The following is a 20,756-nucleotide window of genomic DNA, read 5'->3' as shown; positions in this document are numbered from 1 at the left end:
CTTTATTTGCCAAATTGTTGTACTTTATTAATTAATATTGCAATTTGTAATTTCTTTTGCATCTTTTATTGATTGTATTTCAAGTTTCAACAAAATGGACAAATTTTCAAGCATTCATAAATTATAACAAAAGTTAAATTCTCATGAATCAATGCACATAATTAAAACTTTGGAATAACTATAATAATAGCATTTCAAAACTTACTAATTCAAAATTTAAAAAGAAAAAATCATTGTTGATGTGGATATTTTTCTTTTTCTATATGTTTGATAAATTTCACACATTGCCTTTGATTTAACATAGGCTATGTATTTGGTTAGCTTACCCAATAAATATTTTCCTTTTCATATAGATTTAATGTCATATATGTATAATAGGTCCATAAACTACACGATGCCATCTTGAGATTTTCGTTTCAAAATAATTATTAGAAAAATTAATGTTAATTGACTACGTTTATAATCTAAATTATTATAATTATAATTTTTTTTATATAATTTCAACAAATGTTAGAGAAAATAAAGTAAATATTCCAATGGTGAACCAAATATTTACATTAGCAAGATAATATAAAAATTTAATTTTACATAACATAAGTTGTTAAACATATTAAGAAATCTATATGAATTAAAAATAATAATAATAATTTGAGTTTTTAAATATTATTAAATATTTTTATAAGAAGCTATTAATTAAAGAAAAGAGAGAGAAATAAAAAGAAGAAGAAGAAGAAGAATTTATGTTGTTGACTTTAATATTGCCTGCACGACAAAATCGAATTAGTGTGGTTGACCATAATTATTTTTGACTTTCTTTATATATATATATAGTTCATTTATTAAAATATAAATGTAACTATCAATTTTTTTTATATAGTTCATTTATTAAAATATAAATGTAATTATGAATTTTTATACACATATATAAAAATTGTATGCTGGGGTTTTTTAAAAATAGAAAAAATTGATAAATTACCATTAAAGAACAAAATTCATTGTCCTTGATTTTTCGATGAAATGTAAATATTTTGTTAAAGTGTTCTATTTTTGACAATTTCTTTGTATTTATAATAAATATATATATATATATATATATATATATATATATATATATATATATAACTTCAAAAATATTTATTTTATTGTTCTTGTACCCTTTGCATGTTAGATATATCGGAAGAATCGATGCACCAATTCAACGTGTGTAAGAATCTCAACTATGAATTGATGCATCCAAGTAACATCTAATGCATCCAACTATGTCAATGTCTCGTTAGAAAAGTTTTTATTCATACAACTTTTCACATGCATTATTTCTCATAAGAATCTAAGATGTAATAAAAAATTTCAAAGTAGACAATAATTTAGTAGAAATTGTTCAAGGCTAAACTTATAATTCAGTAGCTTTCTTTTTATCAACCATTCAATTTTAAATTTTAATTTAATTTCTATCAAATTATTATCCATCTTAAAAAATTAGTATTTTTCAATAAATATATATTTTTTTCAACAGAATAATCGAAGATAATACAAGATTATTTCTTTTAATCTTAAAAGAAATATGGCGTACTTAATTTAAATTTACTCTTAACGATAACGATAATATATTTCATATACTACACATAAATATAATAAACTTTATCAATAATACAAAAAAGTACACATAGTAGAGCAAAAAGAAGAAGAAGAAGAAAAATCTACACTAATTGATTCACCTAACATTGAAATTTTCTCTTTGGAAAAAAGGCATTTAAAGTTAAAAAGCAAATATATTTTCTAGGTGCCATGGAATTATTCATTTGTCAATAATGGCGAATGTAGAATGAAAAAAGAAAACATTAAAAATAAGTTGAAGCTATAGTGACCATTTAAATGGTTACAATTTCGTGTCTTATTCGTTTCTTAAGAGATTGTTTCTGATTAGAATACACAAAAAAAAAACGATGACTTTTAAAATTTAGAGTTTATGTCTATTTAGTAATTTGAAGTTTTAGAATGGATGATACGCTAAAGATTTGGAAAATAGAGTTTCTAGTGACAATTATTTAGTTCTTGAAAATGGTGATTGTTTTTTTTACTTCTTTTATTAAACATAGTTTTCATTTTTCTTAACTAAACATTTAAACTCCTAATAGAATTTCACAAACAAAAATAAGCTTTTGAAAACTACCTTACAAAACTTAACTTAGTTTTTTTAAACACTCCTAACAAGTAAATAGCAAAACGAAGAAGTCTGTTAGGTAAAAATGGTGTGTCTGAGAGTGGTAAAAGTGGTCATCAAACGGAATAGAGCTCTAAATGAATCAAAATCTTCTTCCATCTTTCTCATCCTTATCCATTATCGTTTACATCACCATCATGTCATCCTTGTTCTCATCGTCGTTATGCAGTTGAGATCGTTAACGAGGTTGGTCCCTTTTCTAAAGGTTTTCCCCCGTAGTTTTATGGTTTAATTTCTAGTTTATATATATACACACATAGTAGATGAATCAAAATTTTGATTTTTGAGATTGATAATACAGATACTATCTCGATTGAGTTATGTTTATATTTGTGGTGTAATTTATAGTTCAAACTACACTGACAAATAGCACTAAAATATAATAAAGAAGAGTAAAAGAAATCAAAGAACCGATAGGAAGAAACATAATCTAAAAAAAGATAAATATTTTGCCCAACAAACATAAATATACTCTTCAATTATTTGTTCTTTTATTCTTCCGAGATAATAAAAAATTACTTTTACAAATCAACTTTAAGTTTTTTGAATTAAAATCTAACTCTACTACAAATGAAAATTAATTTTAATTTGAAAAGAAACATTGCAGAAACTTGAATACTCTTAATGGATTAAAAAACAAGAAAGGTAAATTTAATGTATCATTTAAGAAAAACAAATTTTCAAACTCAGAGAAACTAAAATATCATTTTCAAGAAAAAGAAAAATATTTTTGGTGGAAATAAAATAAAAGAGAAAGATATTTTGTGAGGGAAAAAAGTGACAATAAAAACAAAAGAGAAAGGAAGGAAAGAAGAAGAGTCCACAATTCTTTATAGGATGCCATTATCTTCTTAATTCAACCGTTAAGCACAGCGAAACACGTTTGATGTTTTTGTTGATTTCTCCTCCTCTTCCCCACACCCACTATAAAGTTAAAGTTGGTTCAACAATAAAGAAATTTGGCACCCTTTTCCCATTTCTACTCACAAATTTCCCTCAACCCAGTTTTCCCTTTTCTCTCTCTTCCTCTTCCTCTTCTTCTACTTCCAACCCAAAGAACACATATATATCTCTAAAAAGTTGAACCCAAAAGTAGAATTCCAACGAGCAAGCAACCCATTTTTCAGTTTTTTAGAAAAAACCAGATTTTATTGAGAGAAGAAAGAGAAAGGGGTTGCTCTAATGAGAGATTTCTTTCAGCAATTCAGCATGTAGCTGAGGGAGAAGCTTGCAAGTAGAGAGAGAGAGAGAGAGGGAGGGAGGGAGGGAGAAAACCCTTGTCTCTGATTTTTCTTTTTTCCCTTTTGGTCGTTGTGTACTGCTTTTTGGAGGGTACTGTTTTTTTTCTCTGTTGTTTTTGGTTGAACTTTTTTGGGTTTTTAGTGGTTTGTGTTCTTCGATCAACTGTTGTGGGTTTTATCCGAATTTTTTTTGCGGGTCTTTTTGAGCACGAATTTGCAGAGGACTTTCGGCAACTGGGTCAGTTCTAGTGGTAATTCTAACTTCTTGTTGTTCTTCTTCTTCTCTCTCTGTTTTTAGCTTTCCCTTTTAGATCTTTTCCTGCTTTTGCTTCTATTTTCTGCTGTTGTTGATGTTTAACAAGTTCAGATTACTCTCTTCTCCTCTTCTCCTCTTCTCCTCTTCTCTCTCTCTTGGAAATTGGGGTCTGGTTAAATTTTGTATGTGTTCTGTGTTGGATGTGGACTTTGATGCTGCTAATTCTTGTAAATTATGTTTTTGTTTTGCTTTGCTTTGAATTACTGTAAGATGGTTTCTATTTTTGGTAGCAAATTTGGTGTTTATGTTTCTTGCTTTTACTTGTGTTTGTTGTTATCTGAATAAAGGATGTAAGTTGCCCCTGCTTTTTCAGGGTCAGAGGGTTGTCTCCTCAGAAAGAGGTTGTTGTGACCTAGCTCAGGGTGAGAACGGTTGTCCTCTTTAGCGTCAAGACGATCCTCTGAACGACGAAGGTACGAGATGGATTAGAGAGGCTAGGGAATGGATAAATTCCTTGGCCCTGTCGTTTCGAACCATTTTTGGGGTTTGGTAGGGATTTTTGTCTGTACTTTCTAGGTTGGTGATCAACTTGATAGATTTATGCATTATGGTTTGTTTTGCTACTAATCACTGAGAAAAATTATGTTCTTTGTAGGAGTTTGGTGTGTAATTTGTATGCTCTTACTTGTATTCGATGTTTGTCGAGCAATTAGATAGAAGAATTATTCTATAACGTAAAGATGGCTGCAATGAAGCTGAAGATTCCATTTTCCTTCTCTTTCAGGGAAATAAATTAATGCAAGGAAGATGGGAAAGAAAGGCAGTTGGTTTTCAGTTATAAAGAGATTTTTCACTTGTCAGTCAGGAGAGGCAAGTTGTTTCTTGACTTCTTATTTTGCGAGTATGTTTTTATGGATGTAACTATCAATGACGAATTGACGAAGAACATTGTTATATATGTAGTTTCTTTTATTTGCTCAACTGTTTCTTTTTTTCTCAGTATTGATTTTGATCACATATGCATGAAAATAGACGGACAATTCTACATTTTTGACTGTGAACATTGTTGTTTGATAATATAGCAGGTTCATGAGAATAACAGCAGAAATGAAAGGAAAGGAGATGGGAAAGGAGAGTCCACTTCTTTCATTCCTATCTTTAGGAAGCCGAGCAGTGTCGAGAAAATCTTTAGTGATTTTGAGAGGGAGCAGCAAATAGTAGCTTTCCGGCCTCCGGCTCCTGAACGGCCATCTACACCACCCTATATACCTTCTCAACCAGCTCCCACTCGTGCTCCTTCTCCTCCTAGAGCTGCTCCTGCCAAAGAACCATCTCCAAAGATTTCCCCTCCTACAGCTGCTCCTGCCAAAGAACCATCTCCCAAGGTTCCTCCTCCTAGAGTTGCTTCTCCTCCTCGAGCTTGCTCATCATCAACAGTTGTCGATCATCACAAGGAAGTCAAGAACATTCCAACCATTGTCGATCCTCAAGAGGAAGTCACCCCCATTCCAACGGCTGTGAATCATCGCGAGGAAGTCAGCTACATTCCAAAACCAACCGTGACGAACCATCATTCTTCTGCTACTAAGATCCAAGCAACCTACAGAGGTTATGTGGTAAGCTTTGTTTTTTCTTTGTATGTTGATCAGCTTAAGCTATAAAAAAAAATTGAAACCATTAATCACAAAATCAAGGGACTGCATCTGATCTCCAACATTATACCTTTCTCGGCCTTTTAGCTAAGATCAAGTGTAGCGTCTGATCTCCAACATTTGCAATTAACTGCTATAATTTCTCAGGCGAGGAAAAGCTTCAAAGCATTGAAGGGTCAGGTGCGGCTTCTAGGTGTTATACGAGGGAATAACGTGAGACGCCAGACATTGAATGCTAAGAAACAGATGCAACTTTTGGTTCGAGTGCAATCAGCTATACAATCACGACGAATTGAAATGCTGGAAAACCAGAGGCAACTCCAGGATCATCCCAATGATAAAGAAGCTCACAGTACCTTTGATGCAGTACGTGTTCTAGTTCCTTATGAAATTTCTCGTCTCTGGTATGATTGAATACACTAGAGCTTACTTATGTTTCATATCTTTTCATTTTTAAAATTATAAAATGGTGAAAGTTATACTTGTAAATAATTTTTTAAAAAATAAAATGCTCAAACTTATTATGTCGATCCATAATCCATTTTTGACATTTTCTCAAAGGTTAACAAGAAAGAGATTTAGCTTCTCAGAACACAAGAAAGAGATTTTAACATGGAACACTCAACTTCTATCCTATTCTTCTGTTTGTTTTATCGACTTTTAGTTTTCTTTTACTTGAGGAAACAGTATCGAGGGTGTCATTTTAATGGTACCGAGTTCGGAAAGAGTTTTCTGAATTGTTTTGCCCATCTCTGGTCTGTAATATGCTTATGCTTGTGAACATCTGCTTAGTCCGAGGGAGGTAACCATGAAGACTGGGATGAAAGCTCAATAACAAAGGAGGAAAAAGATGCCCGATTGCAGAGGAAGGTAGAAGCAGCCATTAAACGAGAACGTGCAAGGGCATATGCATACTCCCAATCCCACCAGGTAATTGCCCTTTGAGATTCAATCGTAGAAATTGTGTTTCATATGTTGCATTTTAAATGGTGATTCTTGCTCAAAACTTGCAGAGAACCACTCCAAGATTGGGACAAGATTCTCAAATGGATACTTGCGCCATGGGAGTTCCAAGGTGGTTGAAATGGTTAGAAGGTCAGTTACCTACTGAAGGTTCTCCAAAGCATCCTCTACCAAGACCTTTAACTCCCCAGCCGGAGCAGAAGTCAAGCCCACGGTCTCCTTCAAGCAACATTAGACGACAGAATTTCGGCTTAGATGTTAGGGATACTCCCACACCAAAGTCCACAAAATCAACAGCATTCTCAAATGCAAAGCCTGCTCGGTCACCACTCCGATTGAGAACCCCTCAAACAGCAAGGTCAACCATCTCCAACGATTCGAGATCACGAGGCAGCCGAGCATTGTCTCCTTTCGACATGAGGTTAAAGGATGATGACAGCCTTGTTAGCTGCCCTCCATATATGGCACCACACTATATGACTCCTACAATTTCGGCCAAAGCAAAAGTTCGAGCACGTAGTAACCCAAGGGAGAGATTTCCAGGTACGCCAAGGAGCGACGCATCTAGCAGAAGACAATCATTTCCTCCAACGCAAAGTGTTGGATCGTATAGAAACAGAGGTTTGATGTCGTCACCGAAAGATCATGCAACATTAGATGACAACCAATCTTTGCGATCGGTCGGGAACTTCAGCTTTGCTTCACTACCAACTGGAGTTAGAAGGAAACCATTTAACAGATTTGTGTGATTTAGTTAACCCATCTTCTTGTTCCTGTGTTTCTAATGATAAAATTTGAGTGTATTTAATGTTATATGGTTTTGTGTTGCAAAAAATACTGATTTGTAATAAGAAACTCAAGGTTTGGAATTGGGTTTGGGTTTGTTGGCTTTGGGTTTGGGCTTTCTAATGTTATACTTGACTACTTCACTTTTTTTTTTTTTTTCCCCTATTCTTATGGATAATTGAATGTTATTTCTAAAAAGTTTGGATCAACTCAGCCTTTATTTAGACATCTATGCCACATAAGTTTTAAAATTACCCAATAGTAAGGCACTAAATTCAAAATTGTTAATGTATAAGTTACTAAATTGGGGTTTCTAAATAGGAACTAAAATTAAGTCATTTAGCCACAAAAATATTATTCAAATTTATGGTTTTAATTAATTTTGTTTAAAAATACTTGAGGCTTAAAATTCAAGGATTATGTCTATAATTTATAGCAAAATATATGCACAAAGGTGTCCCATAAATATTAAATAAACTATTTTCAAACAACTATTTTTCTTTTTAAAATTATAAATCAATAAATCAAAAAAAAAAAATCCTTACTTTTCAACGTTCTTAAGAAAGAAAAGCGTTTTGAATTTTGAATTTTGATCTTTTTTGTTCTTTTGTTTTTGTTTTTTACACCAATGTCCAAGGAATTTATTGAATGTTAATACAAAAAGAAAAGAAAAGAAAAATAGGCTCCTTTCTAGTTTTGATATTGATCTTTTTTTATTGTTTCGAGAATCACCGTGAAATTTTGAGAATAGTATTTATGTTACGGATCATTTAGCCCACCAATTTCTTTAGTTGGCATAAACAATTTCTTTAGGGTTTTCCATCTTAATATATTTTTTACAATTTTCGATACATTTTACAACCCTACACTTCAAACACAGATTTACTAACTTAAATGTATTAATTTTAGCTAGTAGGTCAAACACCTTCTTGATCAATACAAAATTAATTACCATTCAAATAATTTACTAAGATAATATGACATGACATAATTTTAAAATTTAAATATGATATAATTATAAATGAATAAAAGGGAACGTTACTCAATTGATATGTATCATAAAATAGTGATCATAACATTCCATGTTTTCAAATATTCTCTCAGAAAATAAATTTGTTTTTATTTTAACGTAAGCATAAAATAATTATTCATTAAAGGGACATTTTTAAGAATAACAAAATATTCAAACTATTTACAAAACATAACAAAATCTATCAAATTTTCTAGGGTTTATTGGAGTTTTTATTTTTGCTATATTTTGTAAATAGTTTTTTTTTTCTATTTATAACACTTCTCCTATGGTTTTATAAATAATATTAATTTTTCAGAGTAATAATCTCAAATTTAGTTCATCATTATACTACCGTTTTAATACTAAATTAAATAAATGTTAATAATAAAAATATTCCTTTATTTTTATTAGAACTAATTAAATAAACCATTAATGTAATAACATACCGAATAATACTAAATTTAATTCATCTCTGCAATATTAATTATTCTCTTACATTTAATTAAATAATTACTTAGTTTTAGTTTCTATAAAAAAAATGGATAGAATGAATATAGATATTTAACTTAGAATATTAGTTTGTATATTCAAACACAAAAATTAAAGTCTCGTTTAATTGTGTTTGTACTATCAATTTCAAGGTCTAAGATTTTATTTTTCACCCTATGCATTAATTCAATCTATTTTCCTGAAAAGTCATCAACAACAATTTGATGATCAGTCTAGTCAAGTTTGAAAATTATGTGAGTTCCACTAATTTTTTAGTCTTATTCCAAAAAATGTAGCTCGATTATTTTTCACGCAAATACAAATCTCAAAATTCTAGGATATAAATTGATTTTTGTCGTAATAAATATTAAAACTATACCAAAACTCTTTATATATTATTAAGATTTCAACTTATAAAATAACTACTCTTTTAACACGATTATATATTGAGTCGCTCTCGATAAGATGAAACTAAAAAGTAGAAAAATAATAAATGGATGGAATTTAAAAATTAACGTATAACTAAAAAAAGAGAGTACTAAAAAAACATAAGAAAAAAAGAATGATACTCAAAGATAACATTATATATCAATAGATTTTCAAGAGTTTTTGCACTCTCCCATATTAAACCAAATGAAATTCCTATCTAATAATAAAAAAATCTTAAGATCCTAACACACTGTGATTGCATCCAAAGCTAAGGAGGTGGCCCTTTTTAGTGATCGGCTTGTACACTAATTACTATTATCGATCGATTTCATCCATTAGTATATTCAAGTTCACCATCTTATTTATCGGGGGTTGTTGAGAAGTAGCAATGTACTTGGAATGAGTAGCAAATCAGCAAAACAACAGAAAGATGGTTGGGATGAAAGTTGTGGAAAGACAATGAGTTTGGGTAATATGATACTTAGGTTGTTAGGTTGTTGAAACTTTTAGAAAGGTAATGAGTTTGGGTAATATGTTATTAGATAGCAAAAGGTTCTATATCCTCGAATTCTGTAATGAAAACCATACAAAAATCCATCAGTAATCTCCGACGAAAACTTGAGCGTCTTCTTCATCTTTGCATACGCCAAAGCTATCAGCAAACTATCAGAACCACCGTTGAAAATAGTGTCGTTCACATTGAGTAACTCGGCAAGTCTCTTAAGTCCAAGTTCACCGTTCATTAAATATTCACAATTGCGAATCATGTGCTTGAGGTCGTTGACTGTACCAAGGTGACGTTGAGCTATGATGGCGAATTCCACCATGGACTCCGGCATGGTTCTGATCATCATTAGCTTCAACAAATAAGCAACATCGTAAATGCCATGAAATGTGATCCATTTGGTTATCCGATTGCTAGAAAAGATCGGCAGAAATGCACGTCGAAATTCAGCCGATGGAATTCCATCTTTCCTCTGTTTCTTGAATTCAAACCCTTTCTTGTTCTTCAAATATTGGATTGACGTAGGACTAGAGAAGTCTGTTTGTTCATCAAAATCAGAAAAGGTGAACACCCAAGACAACCCAACATGCTCGTTCTCATCCATCAGAGTGAGACCCAATTGAAGAATTTTCAAATGGTTTAGATTGAACTTCAAATCTTGGTAGAAATGTTCCTCGGGAGCACCTCTCAGAGTTGATCGGAGAAAGCCAGGGAACTCAGTGTCCATCGCAATCACTGGAAACTTGAAAAGTTGGTCGTTGAGAATGACCAATTCTTGGGTGAGATTATGATACCAAACTTGTCGAACGAAACTCATGATTTAACAAAGGTTTTTAAGTTGAGAGATGATTGATGATTGTTGGGTTCTCTAAATATTTAAAGAGAGAATTTTGGAATGGAGATTTGTAAAAGGAAAAGGAATTGAGTTTTCTTAAGGAAAAGGGAAAAGAGAAAAGGGAAAATAAATTCCACTAATTAACTACTTTATCTTAAGTATTTCTTTATTTTAATTGGACCAAAAATATATTATTGGATTTGTAGCATAAAAATATATTTGGAGTGGGGTTTTAGGGAAAAAAGGGTTAGGAAATTAGACCTAATCGTGTTTGGCCCAAGGATTATGATAAATGAAGATTAGAATTATCCTAATTCTCAAATAATTCTATCTTCTTCTCTCTTATCTTCCATGATTCTTTTCCTCCCAAACGCATCTTTTGAAGTGTTATAATATTTTTCATTTTTTTTCTTTTTGTAAGTCGAACCGAACCGAATCAACTGCTAAAATCCTTTTTTTAGGGTTTTGATCAAATTAATTTTGAAAGAATCGCTTTCTTCCTTTCCCTTCCCTCCTCATTGCAAGCTTCTTCCTCTTCATCAATGGCGTCCAACCACAACCATGGTGGCCATGTTCAACCTTGTTTTGAACGACAACTCTGTTATCGGGAAATCGAAGTTCCTCTTGCCATTCCGTTGGAATGAGATTGATGATGTTAAGTACAAGGCCTCAATCGGCGTCGAGTTTCAGATTCAAGTGCTGACAGTCAATGGCAAAGAGGTTAAGTCTCTCATGTGAGACTTTTGTTTTCTTCATCTTATGTCTTTTAATCTAAAATTTATCCCTCGTGTCGTTTGTTCGATGCCATCTGAGAATTTCTCTTTCCTAATGTTTCCACTGATCAGATTTCAAGGTAGGGGATTCTTGGATGATGGGTTTTGGTGGAGGAATCCCAAACAAGAAAAAAGGCCTTTTAATAATCCCTAACCCGAAGATTGGTTGGTTTTTTCTTTTGAAGTTCCAGTTTTTCATTTAGGTGAAGCAGGGAATCGATGAACTGAAATGATTTTTTATTTAGATACGAGTTTATGTGATGAAGTTTTTCATCTCTTTGGTTGCAGTATAAAGGAGATATGAAAAGGATGAACATATTTCGCTGGCGAAATGTTCACTTTATAATTGTTCCAAGCTAGAGGAAGTGAAGTCATTCTTCTCTTTTCTGGCTTTCATCATGACATTTCTGCTCCTAAAAGTTGTTCCACGTTTGTCTCGAAGAATCTTAACTAGAGATTTAACGACTCCTTCTGAAATCCATATTGGGAAAAGAACTATCTTGTTTGATGGGAATGATGCCTACATAAACCGTCTTTGTGATGCCAAGCTATTCAAAGAAGCTATAGACACTCTCTGTGGCCAAAGTCGTTTAAGAGAGGCGGTTAAATTGCTCTATCACATCGAGAAACCCTATGCTTCAATATACACGACTTTAGTAGAATTTTGTCTAAAACAACGAGCTCTTGAAGAGGGTAAAAAAGTCCATGCTCACATCAAAGCCTCCGGGTTCGCACTTGGATTATTCCTTTCGAATCGTTTGCTTGATATGTATGCTAAATGTGGGAGCCTGGTGGACGCCGAGAAAGTCTTTGATGAAATGGTTCGTAGGGATTTGTGTTCTTGGAATACCATGATTTCTGGGTATGTCAAAGGAGGGGATTTTGAAAAAGCAAGAAATTTGTTTGACAAAATGCCTGAGAGGGATACCTTTTCTTGGATAGCAATTATATCTGGTTGCGTTCGACGTAACCGTCCTGAAGAGGCGTTGGAGTTGTATAGATTGATGCAAAAGCATGAGAACTCGGAATCCAACAAGTTGACTACATCTAGTGCACTTGCTGCTTCAGCAGCTATTCCAAGTTTACACGTGGGAAAGGAGATACATGGTCATATTATGAGAGTGGGGTTGGATACAGATGAGGTTGTTTGGTGCTCCCTATTGGATATGTATGGGAAATGCGGAAGTATAGAGGAAGCTAGATACATTTTTGACAAGATGGAGGAAAAAGATGTTGTTTCATGGACAGCAATGATCAATACTTACTTCGAAAATGAGAGGAGAGAAGAGGGATTTGCTTTATTTAGACACTTGATGAATTCAAATATCAAGCCAAATGATTTCACAGTTGCTGGTGTCTTGAATGCTTGTGCTGATCTTGCAGCTGAGGATTTAGGTAAGCAAATTCACTCCTACATGATGCGTGTAGGATTCAACTCATCTTCATCTGCGGCAAGCGCTCTAGTTCATATGTATTCAAAGTGTGGTGACATTGAGAATGCCAAGAGTGTATTCGAAACATTGCCCCAACCCGATTTGTTTTCGTGGACTTCACTACTTGTTGGTTACGCTCAACACGGTCAACACGACAAGGCCCTCCATTTCTTTGAATTGCTACTTAAATCAGGCACAAAGCCTGATGATGTTGCTTTTGTTGGAGTTTTGTCTGCTTGTACTCATGCTGGGTTAGTTGTTAAGGGACTTGAGTATTTCCACTCCATCAAGGAAAAGCATGGATTAACTCATACCACTGATCACTATGCTTGTATAATCGACTTATTGGCTCGTGCTGGTCGGTTTACAGAAGCCGAGAGCATAATTAACAAAATGCCAATGAAGCCAGATAAGTATATATGGTCTGCTTTACTTGGTGGTTGTAGAATACATGGAAACCTTGAACTAGCCGAAAGAGCAGCAAAATCATTATTTGAAATAGAGCCTGAGAATCCAACCACTTATGTTACTCTAGCCAATATGTATGCCAGTGCAGGTATGTGGGCTGAAGAAGCAAATATGAGAGAGACTATGAATAATAGGGGAATAGTGAAGGAGCCTGGGTTGAGTTGGATAGAGATCAAGAGAGAGGTTCACGTGTTTACCGTCGGAGACAACTCACATCCAAAATCAAAGGAAATACTCGAGTATTTGAGCGAGCTCTCAAAAAGAATGAAAGAAGTTGGTTATGTACCTGATACGAACTTTGTGTTACATGATGTGGAATTGGAACAGAAAGAAGAGAACCTTTCTTACCATAGTGAGAAACTTGCAGCTGCATTTGGAATAATTTCAACCCCCTCAGGTACTCCAATTAAAGTTTTCAAGAATCTTAGAACTTGTGTAGATTGTCATAATGCAATTAAATTTATTTCTAATATCACTGGGAGGAAAATTATTGTGCGAGATTCAAATAGATTTCATTGTTTTGAAGGTGGTAGTTGTTCATGTAAGGATTATTGGTGATTGTTGTAAATGATAGGTTGGGATTTGTTTATACCTTGGTCAAGTTGAAAATAAATCATATTTACTAACATAAGAATTGAAGTTAGTTTTGACCTCTAGGTTCCAAACAATTTTACTTGTAGATTGATACTCTCTAATTTCCAAATCACCTTTATACTTGGTATATAGTGTCGTTCCTAATATTTTGACTCATTTCCAATTTAGTCAAGTTTTTAAGTTTTTTCATACCCATCATGTAAACTCATTTAATTGGTTGACCATAGGCTTGTACAACATGATTATTTAATAGAAACTTAGAGGAAGAATTAAGAATACATCCAATTTTAATATCCACCGATCAAAGTGTGCATTCTAAAGTGTATACATATACATATTGGTACACTAAAATATGTGTTAAAAGGATGTGGAGAAAGAGAAAGAAAGAAAGAAAGAAAACATTATTAAAATCTAGCAGAATTGTCAAAAAAAAAAAAAAAAAAAAAAAAAAGATAAAATGGATAAACTATTTACACTTTATGGTAAAATCGGGTGTAATGAGTTTTTGTCTTTTAATTGTGTTTTTTCCGTAAAATGAAAATAGTTTGTATTTTTTATTATTCTTGAAAATTTTCCTAAAATGTATTGTACACTAATCTCTATTTTAAAATCTTTTTTATTTGAATAAGTTGTATATTTGAAACTATTAGAAAATAAGTTGTTTCACACAAAATTATTACAAACATAATATTACAAGGACTGCTGTGTAGGCTTTCTTTTAGTAGTGGTTTAGAGATTGAATCATTAAGAAATCAAGAAAGTAAGTTTTAAAATCTTTTAATGTTTGAGGTTGATAATATAAAAACTATATAACTGAACTGTACTCTTTCCTGACCATAAGTGACTTTTACATAATAAGATACTATACAAGTGTCACCATAAGAAAGATTAAAATAGAAAAAACAATGTTCTAGATTTTATGGGCAAAGAGAATAATAACATTATCTCAATTCCCACATCCATAGCGCTTTCTGACAGTTGAGAATAGGGACAGCTTTTTTCTTCCCTATCCTCCATGGCTCTACCCTCTCAATTACTATATATATATATAAATAATTATATTTGCAACCTCGTAAATAATGTTTCTAAGGGTCCAGAGGAGTGGAGCTGTTTCATATTTTTCTATCTAAAATTTCACATTACTAAAAAGATCAATTTTATATCTTATTTACTGTTCATATCGAAAGGTTTTCGAATTGCACTTCTACTGACTGCTTGAAGTTCACTGTTCTACTTCTTTATCTCCAAACGTTTTGAAAACGGTGAACTATGATCTAAAGCAAAAGAAATTGAGACTCTAATGCTACCTCCTTACAAAACACCTACACTCAATTTGAATCTAGAATTATAATATATAAATGTCTTTATTTTAGTTGTTGTTTGAAATATTTATAAAATGTAAAAGACAATATTGCATTTTGGAAGAAATGTTTATTAAAAGATAGAAAAGATATTTGTATTATTGTGAATTAACCGTTGTTTCTTTCTTTGTTTTCTTTCCGTTTTTAATAATACAATCAACTTTTCTATTAAAAGAATGTTCAAAGCAAAAGATATATTGAACTAATCCAACAAATTGTCGAAGATTATATCCCTAATCAAAAACTTGGAAATTTCAATGTCCACTTTTATTCGTTGTTGAACTAAAAAGAAATTGATTGAGTGAAGGGACTTGCAAGGAAAAATATGAGAAAAGAGGAAAATGATGCTGGAAGAGATTTTAGGATTTAGTAATTGATATCCTAAATTTTGCACCCTCTTTTGCGATAGGATAAGCTTTTGAAAATTTTACCAAGAGTGAAGTTAGTAACTGTGAGAGCTTAGGACATGTTACAGAATGACTAGAAATGTGCATTTAGCTTTCCTAAAGCAGAGACAAGTCAATTAATTGGCATCACATTAAGGGTTGAAATGCTCGTGTTAGAGCACACGACAATGTGCATTTCTGGACCAAGTTGCAAACATCCAATTGCTCGGATGAGTGAAATGATACTCTGATTCATCTGTAGAGAATTTGGATGAATGGTTCAAGATAATACATAAAGCAAGCAAATGAGAACCTCAATTATATTACAAATTAAGAGAAAACATCCTTCTTGCCTTAAGTCCAACAATGAAGCAACAAAGATTTATGAAAACACAGTAACACTAGGGCTAAAAATGGTCTTTAATGTTGTTACTATCGTAGAACGATTATGGATAGATCTTCCCATGATTGAAAATATACAAAAACGATAACCACCGAACATCCTAACTTGTCTCAGCCAAATACTCACACATCGGATGCACTGAACTCTAGAATAGCATGCATACACTAGTTGAAGCAAAGTAGCAATCCACATAGATTGGTTTCTACTTTTAGTTACAAATCCTTTCAATCATATATACACAACTCCTCACATTTCACAAAAAAAAAAAAAAAAAAGATGATCTTATATAGTACAAAATTTGCACCAAGTAATGAGCAAGCTGAGTAGGTCCACAACAGCAAAAAGGCCAAAGTGGTAAAGTCTTACTGGGAAAAGGTAAGTAGTAATGGGAGAATGACAAGTGTGGAATTCCACTATTCGTTTTATCATACCACAAAAAGTAAAATGGGCATTTTTGAAAATGAGTATCTATCCTCTCTCTTCTGCATGGGCAGAGTAAGAATATATTCCAAAAACCCAATCATATCCCTCATCCCATACCCTCAACTTCCCCTATAAAACTCACTTCATTCTCTATCAGTTTTGGTACAGAAAGATGTGTTTTTATGAATACAAATCTCTTAAGCGTTAACACATTTCACTTTAACGCAATGTGTTTTTCATTGTTTTATGAGAAAGAATGGTGGTGCATGAGAATGTAGAGGGTAATGTTGTAGCCAAGGATGACTTGCCTGCATATAACTAATAATACAAAGAGAAAGAAAGAGAGAGGGGTCGAGGAAACTGTTGTCGATTGGTTTTTGTAGGCAGTCTCCTTGGCTAATATCAAACCCTCTTATCTCTCATGTTCCACCTTTTTTTTCCTCCATTCCACCATTATATTAAGCCTTCTCCTGGGGAACATTTGTACCAAATTTTCCAAAGGTATGTATACCCATCTAATTTGAATCCTTGGTTTAAAGGTGCAGAATATTTGAATTATAAATCATTCAGTCACGAACACATTTATATGTTAGTATAGTTATGTATGGTTGTGTATGCTATAATTTGATTCTTTCTTTCTTAGAAAATTTTGAGATTAATATAAGTGATGTGATTGTTAGAACCAAGAACCCAACAAGACATTTGGGTTGGGTTGATTAGGATATGGTTTAGCTATCTATCGTTTTAAAATAAATAAAATAATATGTAAAATTTTATTTAATTATTTTTATATATTGAATTAAGATAAATATAATTTCGGTTTATATTTATAAAAAATTTACTTCCAAAAATGATATAAATTTTTTTAAAGAATATTTGGAGAATAAATTATCTAATACAATCATAATATTAAAAAATTAGAATAAATATGTATAGATATACTTTTTAAAATTGAATTTTGGGTTAGGTTCGAGACAAATCCATTAAATTTAAATTTAATTTAACCCAACTCAGCCCGGATGAGTTAATAACTGAGTTAATAACTCAATTCAAATAATATGTGTTGGGTTGGATTTAATGAATTTTTCGAATCATCATATTTTTTTTTATACTCATAATCAAGAGAAAACAAAAGCTTTTTGAAGGAGACAAAACCTTTTGGAAGACAATATCATATCATCATAAAAATATTCATATCGAGAAGATCCATTCCACCAAGAAATGGTGAGCCTCAAAAGATGCAATCGCTTCCGTCATTAAACAGGCTTATGCATTGAAATATTTGGTAACAGTTTCTCAAAATGTTTTGATATGCAAGTTTGTTTGGATTGGCTATGGTATGTTGATATATAAGATAGACAATTATTAAGCACTTGAAATAATAATCTCAATTTTGCACTTATGAATGCTTTTGCTAACCAAGTTCCTTTAGCATATGATTGGCTAAAATGATTGTTAGAGTTGGTTGTTTAAGAATATTGATGAAATCGAGGATCAAAATTAGTCGGAGTTGGCCGCTAGAAGTAGTATTCATAGAAAATGGTTGTTAGAGTTTGGACGTTGAAGGTAATAATCATCCATCGATCGTTGCTGCCGAAAATTTGCCAAAATTAAATGGAGGTTTTCACCGAAACACGTTACCATTGATGATTCTTGCCAAAGTTAGTCTTCAGCAGTGACCAACAAGGTGGAGTCAATTAGAAACATGGGAAAGAAGGGAGGAGAAAAATATGGTTTATATATATAAATGTATAAATCAATGATAAAAACAATTAAACAATTAGAGTTTGTAAGAAAAGAGTAGTTCAATAATAACTTGTAAAGAAATTTGTACTTCAAGTGCATGGACTATAAAATGTTTTGACTTTGGGCAATGGAGTTTCAATCAATTCCTTCGAAAGAGAAGGAGAAGTAATCTGTTTGAAGCACGAACAGCAAATCATATGAACGGTTAAAAAGAAGTGTATATGATCAAAATTCGATCCATGTTGGAACCTAAAGGTGATTTTGTTTTTCATTTATTCTTTCTCAAACGAGAGAGATAATCTTCAATTACACCAGGAATCTGGAGGGAGTTGTGAACTAAGTGGATACCCATTTAATTATTCATACATAAATAGCTCTAAAATAAACACTCTAACACATAAACTCAATGTTGTAATATTCAAGTTAGAAAAACATTATGAAAACTTAACATTTTAATTATATATTTGCAACAAATACTATTGTTTTATGTTAGAAAATTTTTATAACGTTTTATTTAAATGAAAATTATACTGACACTGAATGGGAAAGGGGCAGGGATAGGAAAATCTAGGTCCCTTCCTAGTGCGAAGATCCGAAGCTCTAAATTTCTATCAATGAGACCGACCTAACTTTTCTAAGACTACTAAAATGGTCGTTACCTTATGCATGCATAAACTTAAAAGGTAAAATTCTTTACAGCTCGTTACGGTCTTTCCAACCACTAAACCCACAAGATATAATAAAATGGCAGCTTGTGACACCTCTTGTCCATGAACCTATAATATTTTGGTGCCATGAAAATTCATAAACCTCTAAGAGGCTGGCCACCATTGCCTCTACGTTTTGTATTGAACCATAGTCCTTTAATAATCACTAGGACCACTGGGCCAACAATGTATCTCAAGTAAAACATGGGGCCTAGAGTAGGCATGAATAAGAGGAGAATTGTTTTTCTCATTGGTTTGGTTTATAATTGAAAGCTCTACAAATGCATGGTATTTATGGCAATTTTCCTATGAAATTCTTTGGGTTGGGCTTGGAATGAGACAGGTAATAAGTGCTTGAAAGAGGGTTACAAAAGTGAAAGCATTTTGTTTCCAAACTCACATGTAAAAGGAAGTGCACCTAAAGAGTTGAGAGATCGTGACATGAACAATGAACAAAACGATTAGATATAGGATATAGCATATAGCATAGCACTTAGGCATGTGCACTGTTATTTAAATTACTTTTTTTTTAATAAGAGTAATTCACAGGATGACCATAAATGGTCTTACTTACTCTTTACTTTCTAAACTTCTCCTAGAGGATAGGACAAATAGGCAGAGAACAGATAGTACAAACAAATTAACTCAATAAGTTTTAACCTCATGTCCTGCCTGCTACCCCTCTCATCAGAATTGAAGATGGCTCTCATCCCATTCCTCCACCTGTTGCCGTCCTGATTATCTGAAACAGAGCTGCACAATTCCAACAATGGAACACAAGATCAGCCCACAGATACACAACCAAAAACCACTTCATTTATCAAAATGAACCTCATCAACAATCGTTCAAGATTTTACTACGAAGTATACAGCTGAGACATAGATACTACACAACACAGACACAGCAAGGTCACGTTTAATGTTTTAAATATATATTATTTTATACCAAAAGACAAAAGAAAAATCAAATTAAATGTGTTGATGCAATTGTATACTTAGAAAACTTAGCTTCATCTATTTCACTCTCAAAGTTACCATTATTGACATCTATGTCTTTCAACAACAACTGTTCTACGCATGTTTAACATATTTATTGCACCAATAAGTGTCTAAAACCAGTCTAGAAAACTAAAGCATTTGTGCTTCTTAGAAATTTTAAATGCAAATTGTTCCTGAGCCATCTGTTGAGCCAGAAAATTATCGCAAAATCGAATCCTGAACAATTTTAGACCGTGTGCCGCACTCCCTTCAACAAAAATGGATGAATTCTTTCTACCCATCATAAGAAACAAAGGTTACAAATACAATTAAATATATAGCATATATATATGTACATAAATTCTCGAACTTTGGGTTTGGGTCTTCATGAGAATTTACAAAGAAGGGCTAGATATCACGTTCCTATTAGATAAATTAACGTAACCGCAAAATAAAAATCCACAATATGCCAAAATATAAGCATTCCAGAATGTAAAACTCACATGATCCAATGACGACAAAAACGAAGAATCCAAGAAGAATAGGGCCAACAGGGTAATCTTTTCCCTTCTTAGTAGCAGTCTCAGGCACAGCCCCTCTCTTCAAAATGTTCTTCTCAAACCTCTCCACCTTCCGATCCGCAAGACGCCGCGATGTCGTCTACAAAACCCATCAATCAAATCATAAACCCACACAAATCGAAATCAGCATCGATCATAGCTCAAATAGAAAACCCTAGAGAGGAAAAAATCAAGGGTAAGGACGAAGAATTAACTCAAAGAAGGGAGGGAAAGGAAAATACCATTTTTGAGAGGATGATCCGGGAGGCGCAAATGAGATTTGGATCAGAAAAATGGAGACGAATTCTTCAGATTACCAAGAATTCTTGAGATTTATCAAGGAACAAACAGGATTTTTTGTTTCGTGGCTGTTTTCGGAAACAATACATTGTAGTTAAAACGTGTAGCGGTTAACACGTAGTTTGTGTACGTGGCGGATGGTTATTGGTTATTTAGATGCCACGTTGACTGGGTGTCGTTTCCGCGTCAAACCTTGGGAAGACGGATAATGGCAACTCGGTCAGTTTCTGCCCGT

At 32.8% G+C, this 20,756-nt stretch overlaps 4 protein-coding genes and 1 non-coding gene across 21 annotated transcripts; 3 read left to right on the top strand and 2 right to left on the bottom strand.

Moving 5' to 3' along the window:
• The first annotated feature begins 3,100 nt into the window (after positions 1-3,100).
• Positions 3,101-7,202, top strand: LOC103494593 (protein IQ-DOMAIN 14). 12 transcript variants are annotated; one of them, XM_051087355.1, is made up of 7 exons: positions 3,101-3,700; positions 4,092-4,191; positions 4,503-4,588; positions 4,804-5,334; positions 5,518-5,736; positions 6,163-6,300; positions 6,384-7,202. In XM_051087355.1, the coding sequence occupies exons 3-7, from the start codon at positions 4,526-4,528 to the stop codon at positions 7,080-7,082; spliced, it is 1,650 nt and encodes a 549-aa protein (XP_050943312.1). In that variant the 5' UTR covers positions 3,101-3,700; positions 4,092-4,191; positions 4,503-4,525; the 3' UTR covers positions 7,083-7,202. The 12 variants fall into 12 exon arrangements, with proteins under 12 accessions (XP_050943312.1, XP_050943308.1, XP_050943310.1 ...); XM_051087351.1 differs by having other exon boundaries at positions 3,102-3,713; positions 4,092-4,267; positions 4,801-5,334; XM_051087353.1 differs by having other exon boundaries at positions 3,102-3,713; positions 4,092-4,294; positions 4,801-5,334.
• Positions 7,203-9,555: 2,353 nt separating this feature from the next.
• Positions 9,556-10,371, bottom strand: LOC103494884 (putative CCR4-associated factor 1 homolog 8). The gene has a single exon (XM_008456264.2). It carries the CDS (start codon positions 10,369-10,371, stop codon positions 9,556-9,558), a length of 816 nt encoding a protein of 271 aa, XP_008454486.2.
• Positions 10,372-10,805: 434 nt separating this feature from the next.
• Positions 10,806-13,652, top strand: LOC103494592 (pentatricopeptide repeat-containing protein At4g37170). 6 transcript variants are annotated; one of them, XM_008455836.3, is made up of 3 exons: positions 10,806-11,109; positions 11,235-11,327; positions 11,451-13,652. In XM_008455836.3, exon 3 carries the CDS (start codon positions 11,561-11,563, stop codon positions 13,619-13,621), a length of 2,061 nt encoding a protein of 686 aa, XP_008454058.2. In that variant the 5' UTR covers positions 10,806-11,109; positions 11,235-11,327; positions 11,451-11,560; the 3' UTR covers positions 13,622-13,652. The 6 variants fall into 6 exon arrangements, with proteins under 6 accessions (XP_008454058.2, XP_016901557.2, XP_050943306.1 ...); XM_017046068.2 differs by having other exon boundaries at positions 11,235-11,365; XM_051087349.1 differs by having other exon boundaries at positions 10,806-11,123.
• A 2,858-nt stretch (positions 13,653-16,510) lies between these two features.
• Positions 16,511-16,639, top strand: MIR169E (microRNA MIR169e). Its single transcript, NR_120734.1, has one exon. It is a non-coding gene; the product is annotated as a microRNA MIR169e (primary transcript).
• A 2,486-nt stretch (positions 16,640-19,125) lies between these two features.
• Positions 19,126-20,748, bottom strand: LOC127150194 (uncharacterized). Its single transcript, XM_051087347.1, has 3 exons — positions 20,464-20,748; positions 20,165-20,321; positions 19,126-19,436 (listed from the first exon to the last, which is right to left on the bottom strand). Exons 1-3 carry the CDS (start codon positions 20,464-20,466, stop codon positions 19,390-19,392), a joined length of 207 nt encoding a protein of 68 aa, XP_050943304.1. The 5' UTR covers positions 20,467-20,748; the 3' UTR covers positions 19,126-19,389.
• Between the last annotated feature and the right edge of the window lie 8 nt (positions 20,749-20,756).

Source organism: Cucumis melo, chromosome 7, assembly GCF_025177605.1.
Source record: "Cucumis melo cultivar AY chromosome 7, USDA_Cmelo_AY_1.0, whole genome shotgun sequence".
Lineage (NCBI taxonomy): Eukaryota > Viridiplantae > Streptophyta > Magnoliopsida > Cucurbitales > Cucurbitaceae > Cucumis > Cucumis melo.
Note: the sequence above shows the minus strand (reverse complement) of the source record. Positions and strands in the feature narration are given on the sequence as shown.

What these genes read in the sequence shown, in the direction of transcription:
- LOC103494884 (XM_008456264.2), bottom strand. Translation starts at nt 10,371, where the DNA reads ATGAGTTTCGTTCGACAAGTTTGGTATCATAATCTCACCCAAGAATTG.
- LOC127150194 (XM_051087347.1), bottom strand. An exon ending in TTTTGTCGTCATTGGATCAT is followed by an intron (nt 19,437 to 20,164) that starts GTGAGTTTTACA and finishes GGAATTGTGCAG; the next exon opens with CTCTGTTTCAGATAATCAGG.
- LOC103494592 (XM_008455837.3), top strand. Translation starts at nt 11,561, where the DNA reads ATGACATTTCTGCTCCTAAAAGTTGTTCCACGTTTGTCTCGAAGAATC.
- LOC103494593 (XM_008455842.3), top strand. Translation starts at nt 4,526, where the DNA reads ATGGGAAAGAAAGGCAGTTGGTTTTCAGTTATAAAGAGATTTTTCACT. An exon ending in CAACCTACAGAGGTTATGTG is followed by an intron (nt 5,335 to 5,517) that starts GTAAGCTTTGTT and finishes ATAATTTCTCAG; the next exon opens with GCGAGGAAAAGCTTCAAAGC. An exon ending in CTCACAGTACCTTTGATGCA is followed by an intron (nt 5,737 to 6,162) that starts GTACGTGTTCTA and finishes ACATCTGCTTAG; the next exon opens with TCCGAGGGAGGTAACCATGA.